The following is a 21,371-nucleotide window of genomic DNA, read 5'->3' on the forward strand; positions in this document are numbered from 1 at the left end:
AAATTAAATATTGGAGACCTCAACAGGCCTTGAGGACCATCCCTACCCTTGGCAGCCGTGTCCTTGTGGGGCATGGGGGGACACAGGGGTGTGGGAGCAGCTGCCAGGATAAAACCCACCCTTCTCCCTTCCTCTCTTCCAGCCAGCTGAAGGAGGCAGACAAAGACAGGCGGTTGTCAGTGGAGATCTGGGACTGGGATCTGACCAGCAGGAACGATTTCATGGGCTCCTTGTCCTTTGGGATCTCTGAGCTGCAGAAATCAGGAGTGGATGGATGGTGAGATGTGAATGTTTTATGAGCACCGTGGACACACAGCAGCACAGGGTGTTTGTAGATGGGAATGTGGCAGCCCCTCAGACCTGCCAGCAACACCTGCTCCAGCTCCATGGAAGGTTCTGCTCCACCTCTGGAGCTGCTGAGGGTCACAGGTGCCATTAGGGGGTGTGTGTGTGGCACCCAGGGGTGCCAGGGCAGTGTCTGGGTGTCCAGCACAGACTGGTTGTGCCCCCAGCAGGGTGAAACTCCTGGGATCTGAGTGGCATTTCCATGATTTCTGATAATTGCTGCTTGAGATTTTCCCCTCCTTTGGAGGAGCATCCTGTCTGTGTGCTCGGGGTGGGCAGTGCCAGCACCTGCCATGTGCTGTCCTCGTAGGGCAGCTGAAGGAAGGGGGTTTGCCCACCCTGTGCCTGTGGCTGCCACGAGAAACACGAGCTTGTCTGTGGGTTTGGGGTCAGGATTGGTTTGGGAGCCGCACCAGGGCTCTGTGTGCCCACCACTGCAGGCACTGGATGCTCTCTCCAGACTGGGTGGGTCCCCAGAACAGCGAGGGACCCAGAGACATCCCTCCAGCCACTGAGGGTGGTTTGGGGGTTCTCCTGGCCTGGGGAAGGATCTCCTGGGTGCTGTGCTGGAGCAGAGGTGAGCTCCTCCCTCCCTGTAGCCCCTGACCTGTGTCCTCTCTGTCCCTCCAGGTTCAAGCTGCTCAGCCAGGAGGAGGGCGAGTATTTCAATGTCCCGGTGCCTCCCGAGGGAGAGGAAGGAAACGAGGAACTGAGGCAGAAGTTTGAGGTGAATGGTTTTTTCTTGCACTCAGGGGTTTTCCTCGCTGCCTGCCTGCCGTGCCCTTGGCAAGGGGACCTTTCCCTGGCAGTGCAGGGAATGTGGAGCAGGGTCCAGGTCCCCAAAGAGGCCCCAGGGAGATATGTCTATTTACTACTTAATAAGCCATGGAAGTTCTTGCTGAATGATTGATGCAGACATTGCTGAATTAGCAGAAATTTGCCATTTTTCAGTGTAGCTGAAGTCTCCACAGAACCCTGGGAATGAGTGTGGTGCATCTGGAGACTCACATGCAATGAGCCATACAGAAATAAGAGAGTTGCCCTTATGGTTCTCAGCATGAACTCTGTAATTGTAGCAGAGACTGGAGAGTCAGCTCCTGTTCTCCTTCCTTTTTTATTTATTTATACACAACTTTCCTGCATATCCAAGGAAAGAAAGTTCCAATACAAAGGTTGGCTACAACCAATGGTTTTTGGCTGTACAAAGAACTAACAACTGGCTTTTATTGTATTCCATGATGTTCCAGTGGTGGTAAGATGGTCTGGGCAGTCAGATGATGAGTTTGTCCAGAGGAGCCAGAGCACACCTGTGCCCCCACCTTGCTGTGTGTTCCCCACTCCTCCCGTGGAGGGACTGGGTGTCTTAGGCAGGGAATCCCCTTCCAGCTGAGCCGTGGCTCTGCTGGGGCTGGGAGTGAGGAGTGGGGTGTGCTGGGGCACAGCCGTGGTCACACCAGTGATGTGAGAAAACCCCAGACCCCTTTCCTCAGGTCTGCAGTGGAGGAGCTGTTCTGAGGCTCAGAGGTGCTGCAGGTGACCTTGAGTGGGGAATTCTGCAGCCTGGAGAGCCTTGTGAGAAGCAATTAGCAGCAGCAGGAGCTGTGGATTCCCCGTGAGGTGCTGTCTGGAGGGGCTGCCAGCAGCAGCCAAATTGAACCGCCGGGATCGGGTTAATGGAATTTCACGCTAGGCTGAGCTCGGCACAGGCCTCACACTGCCACACATTTCTGGAAATTAAAAGGGAATAAATTGTGAGAGAGCTTTTACGGGAGGAGGAACAGCACATCAGCCCCTGGCCTGGGGAGGAGGCACCGGGGCACTGCTGGGGTCTGGTGTTTAAAAATGGGGGGCTTTGAAATGAGGGTCCTCAATGAGCAGCTGTGATGGCCAGGGGGGCAGGAGGGTATTGTCTGTCTGTGGGGTGCAGGAGGGGCTGTCTGTCTGTCTGTCTGTCTGTCTGTCTCTCTGGGGGTGCACGAGAGGCTGTCTGTCTCTTTGGAGGGGCTGTCTGTTCTGGACTGTTCCAAATGTATTTGTGGCTTCCTCTGTGCTTCCCTCCAGTCTCAGATACAGTCACAGAATATCTCAAATGGAAGGGACCATAGGGCAGTAATGGATGTGGAGCTGGATAAAAAAATCCCACATTTTACCCTAATATATTTATATTCACCCCTGTTTTTCTGGCGAGGTAAGAGACAGAAGCCAGTTTTTGCCCCAAAAGAGCTTATTTAGGCCTCTTTCCCATGCTTTGGATGACCTGGATGTGGTGTAGGGTAGCAAGACAGGCTGCTGTGTCCTGCTGGCACGAGCAGAGGGGTGACCACGGACAGAGGTGATTCCCAGTCGCTCTGGCAGAGGTTAATGAGGTGAGCAGTGCCGTGTGCCAGGGCTGGTGACTTCTCCAGTGCCTTTCTTGGTGCTGTCCCCAACACGCCCATGGAAAAGGCTCCCAAAGCTCAGGGTGGGTTTTGAGATGGGAAAGAGCTGCTGAGGTGGGATTTTGGGAACACCCATTGGGTTTGTAATGCCCATTCTCCCTGCCCCATCAGCCATGTGTTCTCTTCCTCCCTGCTCATCCCCACCTTTGCAGAGAGCCAAGATTGGAACCGGCTCCAAGGCCGCGGATGAGAAGACAAGAAATGCCATTTCCAAACTGGACAACAACGGCAGCCGGGACCGGATGAAGCTCTCGGATTTCAACTTCCTGATGGTGCTGGGAAAAGGAAGCTTTGGGAAGGTGAGGCTCCCCCTCGGCGCTGTTTGCAGGCACACTGGTGACTGCTGGTGGTGACTGGGAGCCCAGCTTGGCTTCCCCAGGCAGGGAACACCAGAGGTGTCAATGAGGCCACCACAAAATCCATCCTTTTGAGAAGCAGGGGATGAGCTGTGTATTTAAAGCTCTGTTTTATTTGGTTGGGGTTTTCTTCTTTACAAATATATGGGAGCATGTTAATTAACTTCCCAGAGCCGTGGTGAGCGGTAACAGAATTTCATTCTCCTGATAATTATGTGACTTGGAGCCCTCATTTTTCTTGGGTCTTGCCAACTCTCTTGGTTTCCATTCGGGATCCCAGTGCTCCAGGGAACGCTGTAGCCCTGCAGGAGGTGGGTGCAGCGTTTGCTGCTGTGATGGCTGGCCCAGCCCCACCCTCATCAGTGAATTGCTTTAATTGCAGAGATTATTGCTGTGTCTGCAGGCCCACTGCTCGGGCAGGTAGTGGAGATGAGGAGGGTGTGCAGGGATGCTCCCCTGAGCACAGGGGTGCAACAGGAGCATCCCTTCTTTCCTCAGCTTTCTGCTGGCACTGGAGCGTTGTGAGGTCCAGCTATGAGCATTTGCTCCCTCTGCAGAGGTGGAGAGCTCAGAGATCCATGGAAGCATTTGTGACAGGCAGGGAATGGGGAGGTCCCGACTGTCCCCAGCCCCCAGAGCATCAGCCCTGGGGTGCAGGAACGCCCCGTGCCTCGTGCCCGTGCTGCTGTCACACAGAAATGTCCTCTCTCCCCTCCCTCCCGACACCTCATCCCTTCCAAACCCAGTGCCTGGCATCTGGAGGCTCCGTGGCTGTGCCGTGTCCCCCGCCGCCTTCTCCCCTTAAATTTGAGCAACATTAGCAAACTCCTCAGTCGGCTCTGGCTTATATAAGGGAATGTGTGACAGAAACTGTTCCCTGGAACAGAATGTTATAAATATGCTAATTAGCGCTAATTAAAACAGCACGTTGGTTTCTCCGGGTGGATGCAGCCTCGCCCTCACGTGTGCCTGCACCTCCCCAGGCATCCCTGCTGCCCCGGCGTCCCGGCACGGGGACACCCAGGTGCCGCCGCTCTGTCCCCGCTTCCTGTGCTCGCCAGAGGTGCCAGATGTTCGGGAGGAGGCAGGCAGAGGTGCCTGGAGCAGGGAGAACAGTTCCCGCAGCTCCCCAGCCCCTGGTGTGCCCAGCAGCTCGCTGTGTCCATGGCATTGCCATCTTCCCAGGCTGGCACTGTGTCCTTCCCTCCCCTGGGCTGGCACCTGCTCCTGTGCCTGCCTGCCTGCTGCCAGCCTCCCTCCTGATAGTCCCTGCTGGCTGGGAGAGCTCTTGGACTGCAATCTGGCTAATTTTAGTGAGCCTCTGTCTGTCTCTTTTAACCCTTTGGCATCAGCACCTCAGGTTCAGTGCTCAGTGTTTTGCTCTCCCCACACTCCGCTCTCCAGGGTCAGGAGTACCAACGCTGGCCTCAGTGCAGTTTGACAAACTTGCTTTCTCTGTGTTCAGAATTATCTCCAGTTCTTATTCTGGAGCATTCCCAAACAAATACTCTATATTACAGGAATAAATCAAGTTAAATATCAGCCTTTTTTTTTTCTGCACCAATAAAAAGTTAAAAAAGAATGCAATCTGCTTCCCAGCGAGTGCGCTGGCAGATGGAGGTCCCCCGAGCCAGGCAGCTTCAGGGGGTGGAAAATGCCTTGGAAAAGGGGAGGCTTGGGGCTGTGTGGCCCTGGCTTGGTGTGTTCAGCTCCAGAACACACCTGTGGATGTCCCTGGTGCTCTGGGGTCCCTGTGGCTGTGGCTGGTGGTAGCTCCACGGGCTGGCACAGGCAGGGAGACACTCCCAGGGAGGGAGGCAGCTCTTGGCACAGCCCACCCTGGCTTGGCTGGGCTGTATTATAAATAGAGGGAAGGGAAATTAGGTGGCTTGCTCATATTTTTGCAGCTAATCAATCTGTCGTGCTCTCGAGCTGTCAGGCTTTTGGGGTTTGTGTTGTTTTGCTGAGCAGGGCGGAGCCTTTGGCCGCTCCACTTCTGGGTTCCAGTGTAGTGAGTTTTTGTTTGTTTGGTGTTTGTTTGTTTTTTTGTTTTTTTTTTTTTTTTTTTTGTTTTGTTTTGTTTTGTTTTTTTTTTTTCCTAGAGTTGGGATTAAATGAGTGAGACGATATTTTTTGTTTGGACATGTTTATTAATTTTTATCTATTACAGTCTGACAAACTGTGAGTTTTATAGCAATTCAAGCTAACAAACTAAAAATGGAGCCATCTCTCTCTCTACAAGGCCTTTTGATGATAAACTGTCTAATTAAGAAATCACACTTAAATTATTTTTACTTTTAACCTAATAACCAAACACCTGTGGCTGACAATGTAGAGGTTTTAATCCAATTATAAAATACTGCTTGGACCCATGAGGAAGAAGGTGAAAAAGAAGGACTGGCCTATGCCCTAAACCCTTCATCTTGCTTTATGTACGTATTAGTATATTCTAAAACCTTGAACTCTAAGTTTTTCTACTATATGATACTACAGACTTTTATTTAAATGCACACCCATAATCCCAATCCTATTATTTAATTTTGGAAGCCTTTTCCACGGCCTCAGGTCCAATGCAGTGTTTTCTTGGAGGTCAGTGCCTGTCAGCACAGAAAGTCTGAAATTCTCATTGCCCAGGGTTCCAACATTCCAGCTCAGTGGGAGAGTTCTCTGGGCTGTGGATAACCTTTGCTCTGCTCTGGCTGTGAAATGTGGCAGGAGGGCAGGGCATGGGCCAGGCTGGTCCCTGCTCCCCTGTCACCCATCCCGGGCTCTGGGCTGTGCCAGGGGCACTTGGCTGTTTGGATCTTTGGTATTTGAACACCTTCAGACATCAGGATAAAGATATCAGGAGGAATTTCTTCCTGGAAAGGGGGGTCAGGCCCTGGCAAGGGGCTGCCCAGGGAGGTTTGGAGTCCCCATCCCTGGAGGTGTCCAAGGTAGGCCTGGATGTGACAGGGCTGGGGATAAGGTGGGCATTGGGCACAGGTGGGGCTCAGTCACCCAGGGGGTCTTTTCCATCCTGAAGGATTCTGTAATCCAGGAGAGGGGAATCCAGCCCAGATGTGCTCAGGAGTGCAGCACAAGGTGGTTTCCAGCCTGCCCTCCTGCCCATCCCCTGGCTGTCCCCCAGCTGGTTCTCAGCTGGCTCAGCTGTGCTTAGGGCTACCCTGTCACTGGGGAGCTGCTTCCTGAACCGTTCACAGCCATGGATGGCCTGGAGCACTTTTTGCCTTTATCAGGGTACCCTAGCCAAGTTCTGCTGTCACTGCAGAGCAGAGTGGGAGCCACATCCTCAGCAAGGTCCCTTCAGGGCAGAAGCAGATGCCAGGCTCAGAGGCTCCTGCTGTAGTTAACTTTCCTCTGACAGGGTTGTGGATGGCAAGGCAGGTCTGTATATAACTGATATTGCATGTAATGCTCTTACACTGAGGTAACAGGTTTAATTTTCCATCAAAATATGTTCCTGGGGTGGTTACTACTTCTTTTCCACCAATTTTGAGCAGCCAAAGCACTTCTGCTTTTATCACCTAAAAATTAGCTCTGGTTTTAGCACCTGGGTGTGGTGCCTTGTAAAGCTCAGCTTGTGTCAAATGGTGATAAATGGAGGCAATGAACCAAAGCAGTTCTGTTTGGGCAGAACCACCAGGGAGGGCAGAGGTGCAGGCACAGAAACAGGGAATGCCTTGGGTTGGAAGAGACCTCAAAGATCACACATGTCCTGTCCCTCATGCAGGTGATGCTGGCAGAGAGGAAGGGCACAGACGAGCTCTACGCTGTGAAGATCCTCAAGAAGGATGTGGTTATCCAGGATGATGATGTGGAGTGCACCATGGTGGAAAAACGTGTCCTAGCTCTCTCAGGGAAGCCTCCCTTCCTGACCCAGCTCCACTCCTGCTTCCAGACCATGGTAAGGGCTGGGGCCACAGCTAGTCCAAGGGCCATGGTGAGCTGGGGACCCTGAGCACTGGGAGCCTGACACTTTGGAAAATGGATTGGGGTGGTGCCCAAGGCCAGTCTGGACATTGGAGCAGCCTGGGACAGTGGAAGGTGTCCCTGCCATGGGAGGCAGTGGCACTGGATGGGCTTTAGGGTCCCTTCCAACCCAAACCGTTCCAAGATTTTATGTTCTCTGTACATCACTGCACTTGCCAAAGCAATTGTGCCTTGGCAGCCTCACACCTTCTCCAGTTCACCAGCAAAAGGGCCTCCAGGGCCAAGATGTAGCTGTGTGACATGGAAGTGTAATGTACAATAGTTGCAACCTGAGATGTGTTCACCAGGGAGCTGCTACTGACATTAGAGGTGATTTCCCAGCTCCTCAGCTGCCCCCAGCCCACAACGTCCCTTTTGGTTCAACAGCAAAGTGCTGCACTTGTTCCCAGGACTCATCCCTCTGATCAAAGCCCTGAGCAAAGGGAGAAACCCAATCCAAACTGCAAGAAATCCACTTTTCCACGGGTGTGTGATTGGGTTTGTGTGAGTCAGGAGTGGAGAGGGGGACAGGAGACCTTTAACACCATCCCTGCCCGGCCCTGGAGCAGCCTGTGAATGAGAATGTCCAGGTACACGTTGGTAGGAATCAGCAGAGTCCTTTAGAACGATGACAATGCTTTCCAGGAGGATTACATTTTAATATTACCCCAGAAATTTCATTTACCAAACACATTGAGTGTATTTAAAGCCTGCGGCCCCGGCTTTGCAGCACAGCAATCAGAATGTGGCAGGAGCAGCTATTTCACACAGCATCTCCCCAGCATCTGAAGTGAGTCAGCTCAGGATTATTCCTGGCAGACCTATAGTAGCTTAATAGTAATCGTATTTGTAATGTAATCAAAATGTATAGCAGGGTGTATTATCAAAGGCTGGCCCAAAGCACTTTGATTTCTGGGAACACAGTCCAGAGCACAATTCCCCACCAGGGCTGTTGGCTCAGCAGCTCCAGGAGGGAGAAAAGCCCTAAATCTGTGTTTTAGAGAAAAGAGGAAGATGAGCAAGAAGAGAGCTCCTGGCTGGGGCTGGAGGGTGAGAGATGCCTGTGCTGGGGGATCTGGGTGCTCTGAAAGGTCCCAGGTCAGAGCCTGGGCTCAGGGAGGGGGCTGAGCTGGGGGTCCCTGGGTGTCCCCAGGTGAGCTGGCACCTCTGGGGCACAGCAGTGAAGGGCACAGCAGCCACAGCCACACTGAGATGATAAATCATCTGGAATGGTTTGTGAACAGAATCCTGGAATGGTTTGTGTTGGAAGGGACCTTGAAGATCATCGATGGGTAGGGACAAATTCCACTGTCCCAGACTGATCCAAGCCCTGTCCAACCTGTCCTTGAACACTCCCAGGGATCCAGGGGCAGCCCCAGATTCTCTGGGCACCCTGTGCCAGGGCCTGCCCACCCTCCCAGGGAAGGATTTCTCCCCAGTATCTACTAAGGTGTGGATGGGGAGTGTGGCTGTTGTCCCAGCTCTGCCTCTTGTTCGCAGCGTGCAGCCAGGCAGGGGATGGAGCAGTGAATTACAAGGGCACTGAAAGGAGCTCTGGGAGCGTACTCCTAGCTGCCCAGGGATGGGGGAGTGTCACCAGCTCGCTGCCAGGCTCTGCAGTGGATTTATATCTCCGTGCTGCTGCCCAGCGGGTTTGGACGCTCCAGACTTGGCCAGACGCCGTCCTTTGTGGCACGAGCAGGAGCCAGGACAGCTCGGTGCCCATCCGTGCCTGCCTGCAGCCTGTGGGCAGCCCAGCCATCTGCCTGCCTTAGTCACGGAGCTGCTTCCCCTGGAGCACCAGCCTCCCCTTCCCTTCCCTTCCCTTCCCTTCGCTTCCCTTCCCCGCCCAAAGCGGGAACGCTCAGCTCCTGCTTTTAGAGCTCAGCTGGCTGTTTCAAGAGCCCGTCTCTTTAATATTCTTCCTCCTTGAAGCAGGCCGATATATTTAGGAGGCAGCTGCAGCTGAGCCCGGCGCTGCTCCGCTCTGCCGCGGCGGGGGCTGCTCAAGGTGACATTGCCACCCGTGGGGCTGGCCGGGCCCTGCCGGGGCTGTCCTGCTCGCGGGGGGTGCTCCAGAGTCCCCAGGTAGCTGAGAAGCCGAATTCTCTACTCCATGCCACCGGTGCCATGAGTTCTGCACAGCCCCGTGGCCCCTGTGCTGCTGGGGGACTGTGCTGGGGGCACCAGAGACTGAGCCCCAGTTCCTCTGGATGGCACTGCCAGGGTGGGAAGTGCCCCGTGGGTCTGAATTCCAGTTCCTCTGGCTGAGAGATGCCCCAAAGCTGCTGACCCCAGTTCCCCTGGTTTAGGAACTGCCAGGGTGGGAAATGCCCCATGGGTCCTGACCCCAGTTCCCCTGGTTTAGGAACTGCCAGGGTGGGAAATGCCCCGTGGGTGCTGAACCCCAATTCCCTTGGATGGGAAATGCCCCATGGCTGGGCTCTGCCAGGCTGGGAAATGCCCCATGGGTGCTGATTCCAGCTCCTGTGGCTGGGCACTGCCCTGTGGTTGCTGACCCCAGTTCCCCCACAGCCCTGGTTGTGGCAGTGCTCCAGCTGCATCTCTTGTGGGCTCCCTGTCCTTCCTGTCTGAAAAGCAGGGCAAGGCTTATTTAAGGAGGAAACGAGCAATGGGGAATCTTTTATTATGTAATGCTGCCAACCTGCAGTTCCTGCAGTGCTCCAGCCTCTGTGTCCTTCCTGCCTTCTCTGGGTGGGATGGGGCAGCCCAGGGTTGTCACTGGAGGCCCATGTCACTGCTGGCCCTTGTCCCCAGTTCCTCACTAGCTCTTCTGGAGCCCCTTTAGGCCCTGGAAGGGGCCCTGAGCTCTCTCTGGAGCCTTCTCTTGTCCAGGTGAGCACCCCCAGCTCTCCCAGGCTGGCTCCAGAGCAGAGGGGCTCCAGCCCTGGGAGCAGCTCTGGACTCCTCTGGGCTCCATTAACCCCATGTGAACATGACCAGAGTGACCCCTCAGGCCAGGCTGGAAGGAGTGAGCAGAGGGATGAGCCCTGTCCTGCCTCCCCAGCCTGACCAGGGGTCCCCTGAAGACCTGTGCACCCCCAGAGTGCCATCCTGGGGGAGGCCTGGGGGTGTTACACATCCCTCCTGGTGCTTGGCCGAGTCTTGCTGGTGGTGGATGGAGTTTGGTCCCCATGGGAACTGCTCATGTCTCCTGTGCACCCCTTGACTAAAGCCATGGAGTGCCTGGGGAAATGCCAGCCAGGACCTGCAGAGCAACACTGAAAATGGCTTCTGGCAAGAAGAGCAAATGTATTCCCAGGAAGTGAAAAACCTCTGGTTTAGGGATTACTCCACTTGCCTTCTCCAGTGGATCTGTCTGCAGAGGGGCAGAGCTCCAGCCCTGAGCATTCCCAAAGAATTAGTCCTCATGGGCTCTGCATGAACAGGAGCCCCTGCAGCCCATGGAGATGACAGGGGTGATGACTGTGTTTCCCTGGAATTCCAGACTGGAGCTGCCAGTCACCTTGGGTCCTGTTTCTGACCCCTGCAGATTCCCTGCTCTGATAATCCTGGTTCTAATTGCCTGCTTCTTTTCCTTCAGGATCGCTTGTATTTTGTGATGGAATATGTGAATGGTGGGGACTTGATGTACCAGATCCAGCAGGTTGGGAGGTTCAAGGAGCCCCACGCTGTGTAAGTGCAGTGGTTTGGCACCTCTGGGGTAGGATTGGGATGTACCTGTGTCACGGGGCTGGAAACAGAGTCCCAGGCACAGACATGGCACTGCAGCTCCTGGGCAGAAATCAGGAATGGGAAGATGCAGAACTCTTTGCCTGATGCTGGTGCCTCCACATCACCCTTTTCTGTAATTGAGCTAATAGATAAATTTAGGTAAATAAAAGCACAAGGCAGGGAGGTTTGGAGGCTTCTTGGGAGACACCAGGCCTCTGCTCTGCCTGGTCCTTTCCCAGGGGATGACAGAGAGGGATGTTGGGTTTTGGCTCCTCTGCTGGCATGGCCAACCCAGTGTTGACTGAGGGCTTTTGGCTCCCGTTCCTTGAGAGCTGGACAGAGCAGGATGTGTTCCTGAAAGCCCTCAGATCCTCACATAAAACCCACAAACACTGAGCAGAGCCTGGTGGGCTGAATCCCTCTGGCAGAGTCCTCTGAGCCCCGGGATATTCCCAAAAGCCAGTGGTGGCAGCACTGCTGGCTCCGGGAGCAGGGATGGCTTTCTGAGCTGCACTGGCAGCGTGTGTGAGGAGCAGATGTGGATCCAGCTCTGCCTTAATTTGTGTAACCAGAAGTGACAGCCCCCAGCAGCCCGGTGGCATCACTGCCCGGTGCGAGCTCAGGCTGCCTCGGGTCCTCCTGGTGTGATTCTTCTCTGGAATTTCTCTGCCCTGGCTGCCTTGTCCTTTGGCCACATCTGCCTGACGCGTTTCCTTCACTGCCGTCCGACTGGGAAGGTTTTCCTTTATCTCCTTTAATTATCAGTCTCCCTTTTAAACCTCCTCTTTCAGATTCTACGCAGCAGAAATAGCCATCGGGCTCTTCTTCCTGCAGAGCAAAGGCATCATTTATCGGTAGGTGAGCGGGTTCCCCCTCCCTCCCTCCCTCCCTTCCCCTGAACTCCGGGCAGAGCTCAGGGGTCCCGCCCTGCCCACAGCCCCCTCGTCCTGCCCGTGCCATGGATGGGGGCTGGCAGCTGCCCACAGGTAGAATGGCAGGGCCCTTAAGGTGGTGAAAGGCCTGTGGGATCACTGAGTGCAACCATCAATGCGATATGTCTGAAAGGGAGCTGGGAGCACCTCTGGTTTGGGGGAGGATCCTGCTTTACCCCCGTTCATGGGAAGGCAGCTCTGGTTCTCTCCTGCCCCTGTTCCATGTGCTCCTCTCCACACGACACAAATGCTCCCTGGCAGCCTGGACCAGCTCCAAGCCCCGAATTTGGCTGCAGGGCGCTGCTCTCTTACCATCGCCACTGGAGTCAGTGCTTGTCGGTGGCCTGTTCCGAGCTCTGCAGTGCCACTTTGTCACTTCTGCTTCAGCCACCGAGGCTTCTTTGCCATTCTCAATATGATCCCAGCATCCAGAGGTAGCTGGGTCACTGCCGTGTGTGGGACCAGGCTCACAGGCTGCTGGTTTAGCTCTGGAACCAGCTTTCACTGCTCTTCCCTGCTCGGGAGAATTCCCAGAGCCCAGGGTGGAGCAGAGCAATCCTAATGAGTGTCAGATACCATTAAGTGATCTGTAAAGGGAGATGCCAACAGTGCTGCTGGAGTCAGGAGATGCTAAAGATGAAAGAAGTGGAACAAACTTGACGTGAGGGCTGTTTTTTTGCCATCAGCTGCTGCAGAGAGATTCTAGGTCTGTTGGTCCCCAGCGGCTCTGCTTCCTTCCCTCCTCTGAATCCAAATCCCAGCTCCTGTCCGTCTGCCTTTGGACTGTCAGGGTTCTGAGCACTGACGTGTTAATTAGAAAATACAACCTTAAACCCAGCAAGAATGTATGAACTGCACCAGAACACCCAGTGTTTGCCACAGAAGTGTCCTTGAGGCTGGAGCATCCACCTCTGGGGTGGTAGCTCAAGGCTGGGATTCAGATCTGGGGATCAGCACTTGGATCCAGCTCTGCAGCTTTGCAAAGGAGCAGAGCTCCTGGGGGCTGGATACCACAAACAGGTATTCTGGGGGCGAGGATCAGAGGGAATCACAGCTGGTTTGTATTTCAGGGGAGCAGAGCACAGGTGAGGCAGGGACTTGTGCTGAGTAGGTGCTTCTCCATCGCGAGAGCTCTGAGTGCACTTTGATTTTCACGGGAGCAGAAGAAAAAAAATCGATTAAATCCATCTCCTGCCAGATGAGTGTTTTCCATCGCACACTTCAAAGCACCGTGCCCAACACAGCATTCCTGTAGCTTAAAAGTAAAATCAACACTCCATCCTGACAGATCCCTGACTTATTTTCACTGGTTTCCTCAAACGTTATCCTACAAAGGGTCTGGGTGTGAGACGCAGGCGGAGCTCAGCAGCAGCACAGCTCCGGGCACTGTGCGTTGTGTCATGGGTTTGTTCTCACCCTGCAGAGACCTGAAGCTGGACAATGTGATGCTGGACAGCGAGGGGCACATAAAGATCGCCGACTTTGGCATGTGCAAGGAGAACATCTGGGACGGGGTGACCACCAAGACCTTCTGTGGCACTCCCGACTACATCGCGCCAGAGGTACGGACAGGAGCGGCGGCCGAGGATCAGCTCCCTGTGCTCCCTCCCCGGGGTGACCTTGCTTTGGGCAGCTTTCCAGCTGAAACAGGGACGTTCAGGAATTCACCAGCAGCCTGCAAAGTTTGTGCCCTCAGCACTGCCCATCCCCACATCTCCCTAAGGGAGCAGGGATGCTGGATCTGCCTCCCTCTTGTGCTGTGTCCTGCTTGCACTTCAAAGAGCAGCACATCCTCATGCTGCTCTCCCTGCAGTGTGTTTTCCCTCTCTGGGGGTTTTTCCCATGTCCATCCTGCTGGCAGCTCTGTGCCTGTTCTGTCCTTGGCATGCTCAGACCCACTGCAGGTTGCTCCTCACTCGTTCCCTTGCTCCTGGAAATGACAAACCCAGGAGCTCAGCTCTGCCCCACACTGTGTGTGAGAGGAGCTTCCAGCACAACATGACCAGTGGGGAACAGGGAATTATCAGTAGATAATATTTTAATTTGGAGTGGAAATCCTTAGATCTCTCCAGCTCACTGTTAGCAGTGAGAGGCCATGTGTCTGCTGGGGAGAGGCTCCTCCTCCATAGCTCTAGATCCCCTCAAAATGACTTTGCATGTGCTTATTACTGATGTAATAGTCACACATGACACTTCCATGAAGTGCTGTATGGGCACAGTTTAATGCCAGACTTGTGAAATTCAGAGGAGTAATTATTCTCAAATGTCTGTTCCCTTCACTTAAAAATATCCCTCTAAACTCTTGTCACTGCTGAATTTGCAATGATGAAGTTAATATTTATTCATTTAAATGTTTTAGAGAAACAGATTCTCTTCACTAGGACATCAATGCACTCGTGTGCTACAGCACATGGTGTTTGCTGCACCCAGGGAGGTTTCCCATTATTGGATCCAACGTGTGTTCCATCCCCCATCCCAGCAGGATTAATACTGGTGGTGTTGGTGCAGAGCTTGTCACTGTGGGTGATTAATGCCCCTTCAAAGCAGGACAAATGACCAGTTCTCCGTGTGTTTGCCCAAGTGTTTTCACTTTAACTCTTATTTCCTTCTCCTTGCTGTAATTTGTCTTTTTCCAAAAGAAAAACAGCAAATGGGAAATTAGAATGCAAATCACTTTGGCACCCAGGAAAGACATTAAAGCCTGCTGCCCGTGGGTCCCAGAGGACAATCCCACTGCATTTGGGAGCAGCAATAGGGTTGTGTGGTTGTGATGCCATGGCCACACTCCAGCCTGGGCCCTTCTGCTGCTCCTCCTTCAGGGAGCTGCAACGTGCTCAGGCCAATGTGGCTTCAGGGTGAAACTGTCCTGCGATTTGCTTGACCCATTTCTGGGCTTTTTTCTATTCCAAGCAGAGCTGTGTGTGCCCAGGTGACAGGGACAGCCTGTGAGCCACCAGCCCCGCGTGTGATTCCCTCTGAACAAAGCTGCTGTCACCTGCTGGGCTGTGTCACCGCCTGGGCTGTGACCTTCCCAAACTGGCACTGGGGGACTGCACAGGACAGGGGATTCCTTTTAATGCTCTTTCCTTTCAAGGGCCTTGATGGTGTGAACTGTTCACACCCGAATCTCTCAGGACGCTGGTGAAGAGCGATGGGAGGGACACGAAATGTACTCAGGGGAGGGATTTCAGTGCTGAAATGTGTCCCAGGGGAGGAATTTCAGTGCTGAGATGTGTGACCCACTGCAGCCTGGCATGGCTGTGCCCTGAGCCGCCAGGTGAGGGCTGGAGGTGCAGAGCTGCTGTTGCTGTTGTTTGCAGATCATTGCCTACCAGCCCTACGGGAAGTCTGTGGATTGGTGGGCGTTCGGAGTCCTGCTCTATGAGATGTTGGCTGGCCAGGTAATTGAGTTTTAATTGATTCCTCGGGGCTGGGTGACGTTCCAGTGTGAGCACAGGGGGATTTGTCATGCATGGAGCATCTCCTTGAGTTGGGGGTGGCACTGGGGGCACGGCCCTGGGGACTGCAGTGACAAGACTTGTGTCACTGTGTGGCACACCCGGGGCTGGCCCCATGGCCAAGGACCACAGCAGCACACGGGAGCTCTGAGGTCCAGGAACACCCCTGGAGCTGTGTCTGCTTTGCTCTAGGCCCCCTTTGAGGGAGAAGATGAGGATGAGCTCTTCCAGTCCATCATGGAGCACAACGTGGCCTACCCCAAGTCCATGTCCAAGGAGGCAGTGGCCATCTGCAAAGGGGTAAGGGCTGGGCTGGGCCCTCTGCTGGGCTGAGGGAGTGTGGGGAGGGAGAGCCTGCACCCCTGGGCTCACAGCTCACCCCACTGCTCACCCCACTGCTCCCCAGCATCACCAGGCTCTGACACTGTTGGGGTCTGGTGCCTGTGCCCTCCAGCCCTAAAACCACAGCTTGTGCTACTGAGTGTGTCTGTACTAAACCCAAGTTAAAATCACACCTGCATCCTCTCCATGCCCTTACACTGAGCGGAAATGCAGCTGGGACCTGGGGCTGGCCTGCAGGCAGGGGAGGGTCAGGAGGGAACTGGGGCGTTGGCTGGGGGGGTGGGAAGGGAGGGCTCCTGTCCAGACACACTGTGCCCCACCAGGTGAGGACAGGGCAGCTCTGGGAACCTTTGCCTGAAATGATGCTGAGGGGAAATAGATGTGATTCCCAAATAAGATCAGATACAAACCCTTCATCCTTTCACTTAGCTGTGAGAAGTTGCCCTTCAGGACAACCTGAAGCTCTGGCGGTGTCTCCAGGAGGTCAGGGCAGCAATTTCATTATCCTGTCTCTTAATTTGGAGTGAAGCTCTGCCATGCTCCACGGACTGGGCCTAGGCCTGACTTAATTGCAGCCTGAGTTAATTTGGGATGTGATGGATAAAGGCTGGCGAGGTTGCTCTGTGTGCTTGGGGCTGAGCCTCACTCACCCCCCAGTGCCACACACTGCTATAAATAAATGTTTGTGTAGGAATTTAAGAAATGTTTGCTTATAATAGTTAATATTGAAAATATCTGAATGTTCTCTCTCTCAAAATAGTGTTTCTATCTACAAATGACACATCCTGCGCTCACCGCTCCCACTGCGGCATTTCAGAGCCTCTTCCCGGCGTTGCCAGGATTCTCAGCTGGTGTTAAAGAGGAATAGTCACTTGTCCCATGGGGGAAAAGCTGCTGCAGGTGTTCCCACCTGGAGTGGGCCACAGGGAGGGGATGCTGCCCTGTCACAGTGGGCGGGATGCAGGAAAATCAAGTCCTTAATTCAGAAAGCAGGCGGGTGTTTGGAGGGGGATTCCCAGCGAGGCTGTCACCATCTCCCATCCTCTCGCTGCTGTAGTTTGGAATGTAAATGGGAAATCCAGCGTGTTCCTGGTCAGGCAGGGAGTGGGGGACACTCAGTGCTGCTGAGCATCCCCTGGCCCCGGGGCAGCAGAGGCTGGAGCAGGGCCCAGGCTCAGGGCTGGCTTTGTTTGCTGCTGCATCAGGCACAATGTGGGTGCTGTAAATCAGCGAGCAGGGACTGCGGCTGCAGCGGCTGCTGGGTGTAGCTGCCATGGCTCTCCTCACTCTGGAGAGGGGAGGCTGCATGGGAGGATATTTGGGCAGGCACCAAGGGCTGGTTCTCCATAAGTTCCCGTGGTTTTTGGTAGCAGAGTTGTGGTTCCCTTTGCGTTACTTGTTGTTTCAAAACCTCATGGCATTTTTTGCCACCACCAAACTGTTACACCAGAAAGTTTAGTTAAAACTCTGTGTAGGATTTAAGAATTTTTGAGTAAGCTGGGAACAAAATGTTTACATTTTCCCCTAGAATACAGTGAAATAGGTCTTGATGAGCTGCACAGAGCTGTTGGTGTTGAGTGTGGCAGGGCTGCCAGCAGGGCACAAACCCAGCAGGAAACTGGAGAAACCTCTGTCCTCACCTCTGAGGGGTTCAGGATTTCGCCACCACCTTCTCCAAACCCATTTTGTCGTTCCCCCACAGTTTCACTCCAGTGTGCTGGTGCCAGTCCCCCCTTCCTGCTGCACTGCTGGGAGATGGAATGTGTTTGCTCCTGAAAGTCTGGGCCTGAGCAGAGCCCAGAGCCAGGGGTTAATCAGGGATCCTTGGCTGGGCAGCAACCTGGAGCATTCCCCAGGCTCAGGGACTGACCAGTGAGCAGCAATTAACGGGTCAAATGGAGCAGTGCCCTGCTCTGCTGTCAGCTGGGCTTTGTTTCTGCAGGCTGACCCCAGAGCTGTGCCCATGTGTGGGGCTCAGGGTGCCTCTCCTGAGCCCCAGGTTGGTTCCCAGGAGCCAGGCTCCTGTGCTGGCCTTTCCCACCCCGTGGGAGAGGGTTGGTGGTGCCTGAGCAGAGCAGATGGTCTGTGCCTATCAGCTCCCTCCTAATCTCTGCCTGATAGCAAAGGCATGGAATATTTTCTGTGGTATTTTGGGAATATTTTCAGGTGTTTTGGGTGGTATTTCCCCCAGTGCTGCTGCCTGAGGAAAGCCCACCAGGGCTGCAGTCTGTGCTGCTGCCACACGTGTTCGAGAGGCCAGGACACCTCTGCCACCTTCCCAGGCTCCTGGGATTCCTTGTTGGGTTTTTATTTTATAAAGGGCTGTGTGCTGCAATGCCAAGGGAAACACAATTATTAACGAAAAGAAAGTCAGAGAAATATTCTTGCTTTTGTTTCTGCTGGCCTCTGTCCCCTCCCTCCTTGGCCCTCCAGCTTGGCTCCAGCCTGGCTCCCTGCTTGAGGACGGGCTGTGCAAGGCTGATGCTGATGCCAGTCACATCCTGGCCCTGAGCAGAGGCTGGAAAATCCCTGGCCCAGCCTGCAGAGCCTGCCAGGCCCTCGCTGTTTGTGGATGGGCTTTCCAGGGAGATGCTGCCTCATGGAAGCCACTCTCCATCACTCTTGCAGCTGCAGATGCCATCACAGCTGGAGGCCTGGGATGTAGAGCTGTTTGCTCACAGAGCAGTTGGTGGCTCTGCTCTCACCTTGTATTTGTTTCAGTTTTTTTGTCTTCTCAGGGTTTTAGTTTTGGGGGTTTTTTTTCCCAGGGTTTTCCTTGCTTTCAGATCCCTGTTGCAGCTGTTAAAGATCAGCTTTCCTGAGCAAGTTTGTTGTGTGCCAAGGGGGTGGCAGGGCTGACCTGTGTCCAGGCAGTGGGTGGGAGGTGTCTCAGCTTCCCAGACAGAGCACTGGCACCTCCTGTCCCTCCCAAGGGCTCTCACAGACACCCCAGCCCTGAGACACGGAGTCAGGCTTGCTCAGCCCTGGCACCATCAGGATGGACTGCCCTGCTTTTAATAAAGCAGTGCTTTTGTTGCAAATACAAAGTTCATTTTTTCCATCCTTATCAATGTCTTGAGAATCTCTGGAATCTCCATCTCATGTCTGAGCACAGCTCAAACCCTGCCCCAGGATATTAATATTGTACAGCTGCCCACAGTTCCTGGGGCCCCTTTCCTTTATTGAGCCAGTGAAGAGGAGAAGTTTAGATGATAAACAACATTAATGGACTGTTTGTGCTATTCTTCCTCCAAACTGACTCTCATTGGAAATCTACCTTGTGTCTGTGCTGCCACAGCTCCAGAGGTGAGAGGGTTCTGCTTCCAGGGCTGATGAAAGCTTTGGAGGGCAGATTCCATCTTAAAGGGGCAGTGGGCTTTAGAGTTAACTCTGCAGATGCTGAGAAGTTTGTGCCAAGCAAAGGGACTGCTGGGCAGGTCCCCTGCTGCAGCCAGGTGCTGAGGGAGGCCTGCCAGCCCTCCAGAGTTGTTCCTTGGCAAACCAGTGTCATTCCCAGAGGGAAAGGGATGTGCTCATCCCACCAGTGCTTGTGTACCTGCCATCTGCACAGCCTGCTCTCATAAGCCATTGTCAGCCTTCCCTGTCCCTGAGTCACTCCAGCTTCTTCCTCAGTGTTCTCTCCTTGGAGCCCCAAAGGCATCGGGAGGAGATGGGACCCTGATGTCCTGGCATGTCCAGCTGGGAAACAGCTCCCTGGGGCCTTCTCAGAGGGGGCATTTAGGGGAGCAGTGGGACAGGCTGTGACTGTTTGCTCCCTGCTGTCCCCAGCTGATGACCAAGCACCCCGCCAAGCGCCTGGGCTGTGGCCCCGAGGGGGAGCGGGACATCAAGGAACACGCCTTCTTCCGCTACATCGACTGGGACAAGCTGGAGCGCAAGGAGATACAGCCCCCCTTCAAGCCAAAGGCTGTAAGTGTGCTGGATCCCCCCATTGTCCCACTGCTGGGTCCCCTCACTGTCCCACTGCTGGGTCTCCCCATTGTCCCACTGCCAGGGAATCTCTAGGGCCTCTCCCATCCTTGGTGGTTGCTGCTCATCCTGGAGGTGCTGCCTCTCTGTCTCTTTGAGAGATTGTGTTCCCTGGGATGTGGCCTGTGCCACAGCTCTGTTGAGGCAGGAGAAGTCTGTGATCCCTGGTCCCAGCTGTGGCTTGCAGGGGTGGAAGCTCCACACATTCAGCTCCTGGAGCCCTTTGTGTTCCCTATCTGTTCTGTCATCCCAGGTCTGTCAGTCTGTTGGGTTTTTTCTCCATTTTTCTCGAGCTGTCCAGGTCCTTCTTCTGTTTAATCCCAACTTTATTCCAACACCCAGCTCGGCTCAGTGTGCCTGAGTGGCCAGTGGAGCAGGATTTCACTGCATTCTCTCTGCAGGGTGGAAGGAGGCTGGACCCTGGCTCTGTGGTGGGGGGACTCTGGTCTGCGGTGGGAGGATCCTGGCTCTGTGGTGGGGGGACCCTGGTCTGCGGTGGGAGGATCCTGGCTCTGTGGTGGGGGGACCCTGGTCTGTGGTGGGAGGATCCTGGCTCTGTGGTGGGGGGACCCTGGTCTGTGGTGGGAGGATCCTGGCTCTGTGGTGGGGGGATCCTGTCTGCTTCTGCTCAGCCCTGCCTGGGTCTGCTGCAGGGAGTGCAGCCTGGGGGGATGAGCAAACCAAGGTGGAGGCAGCAGCAATTGGAAGCTGCTTGTCAAAAAAGACAGGAATGCTTGAGTGCTGCTTGTCCAGCTGTGTTTGCAGTGACGTCTGTCCGTGTGACAGCAGTGTAGAGGTGACACCAGGGCAGAGGTGACAGCAGTGCAGGGGTGACACCAGGGCAGAGGTGACACCAGTTCAGGGGTGCAGCCTGACCCCCACCATGGGTCTCCCTGCCCATGGTGCTGGGGCTGCTCTATGTCCCCAAATTCTGCACGACTCCCTGTTGTCCCTGTGCTCTCCCTGCCCTTATGTACACTCGGGAACAGGGATGTCTCTCCTGGGATTTCTCTGTTTCTCTCTGTCACTGGTGGGGCTGGCAGGGTCACAGCAGTGTCCAGTCTCTCTTAAGGCTCGGATTGTTCTCGTGCTTCCCCCGGGTGCCTGTTGGCTGCAGTGCCCTCGCTGGGCCCTGGTGTTCCACAGAGAACTGAACCCACACTGAATGTGATCTCATGGCTGATGTTTGTGGTCAGGGTGGGGACTTTCCTTTATTAATCCTTCTGGATCACAGCTCAGAATCCAGGAATGCTCCAACTGCAGCTTTCCTGTCCCACCTCCCATAACAACCTTCTGCACATCTGCTTTTCCTCTGCTTTACAGACACCCCGTTCATTTGAATGCCCTTTGGTGCTTGGGCAAACTCTGCTTTCAGGGACAACGTGGAATGGGAGTTTCTTTGGTGGAGAGTGCTCGGTGCCTTTAGCTCTGCTTTCTGTCTCTGTTCCTCTCTGCTCCAGCAGGTTTTTTCCTCCCACAGCTCCTTTCCTGGCTGATCAAACTGGAAAAAAAAACCCCTGTGGTGGCTGGACATGGATGGGGCAGGGATGCTGGTCTGGAGAGCTGCCCCTCGCCCCGGGGCTGCTGGCCCTGCCCTGCCCGTGTTTGGGGCTGCTTGTTTGAATTTCAGGCAGGTGTTTTTTACTCCTGGCAGTGCTGCCTTTGCAGGGAGCTCCATGGGTGCTGTCCTTGGGGCTGCCCTGCACTGCACAGTCCGGGCTGTGGCCACACCACAGAGGGGACACGTCCTGCTCTCCCTCCTGCCACGGGAATGGGGAGACACAGGAGCTGGGGTGGGGCAGCACAGGAGTCTGGGTTGCTGCCTGCTTGCCTTTCCCTGGG

General features: G+C 54.5%; 1 protein-coding gene across 1 annotated transcript in view; it reads left to right on the forward strand.

The window, feature by feature from the left end:
- Positions 1-21,371, forward strand: part of PRKCB (protein kinase C beta) — a gene marked incomplete at its 5' end in the record, with an annotated part of 88,107 nt that overhangs the window by 59,920 nt on the left and 6,816 nt on the right. Inside the window, 10 exons of the mRNA XM_083872573.1 lie at positions 143-277; positions 976-1,072; positions 2,936-3,082; positions 6,873-7,046; positions 10,677-10,768; positions 11,599-11,661; positions 13,163-13,301; positions 15,060-15,140; positions 15,390-15,497; positions 19,329-19,469. Coding sequence (XP_083728699.1) covers positions 143-277; positions 976-1,072; positions 2,936-3,082; positions 6,873-7,046; positions 10,677-10,768; positions 11,599-11,661; positions 13,163-13,301; positions 15,060-15,140; positions 15,390-15,497; positions 19,329-19,469 — 1,177 coding nt within the window. The remainder of the gene's footprint in view (positions 1-142; positions 278-975; positions 1,073-2,935; positions 3,083-6,872; positions 7,047-10,676; positions 10,769-11,598; positions 11,662-13,162; positions 13,302-15,059; positions 15,141-15,389; positions 15,498-19,328; positions 19,470-21,371) is intronic.

The sequence above is a fragment of the Zosterops lateralis genome (genome assembly GCF_965231275.1).
Source record: "Zosterops lateralis genome assembly, chromosome: 15".
Lineage (NCBI taxonomy): Eukaryota > Metazoa > Chordata > Aves > Passeriformes > Zosteropidae > Zosterops > Zosterops lateralis.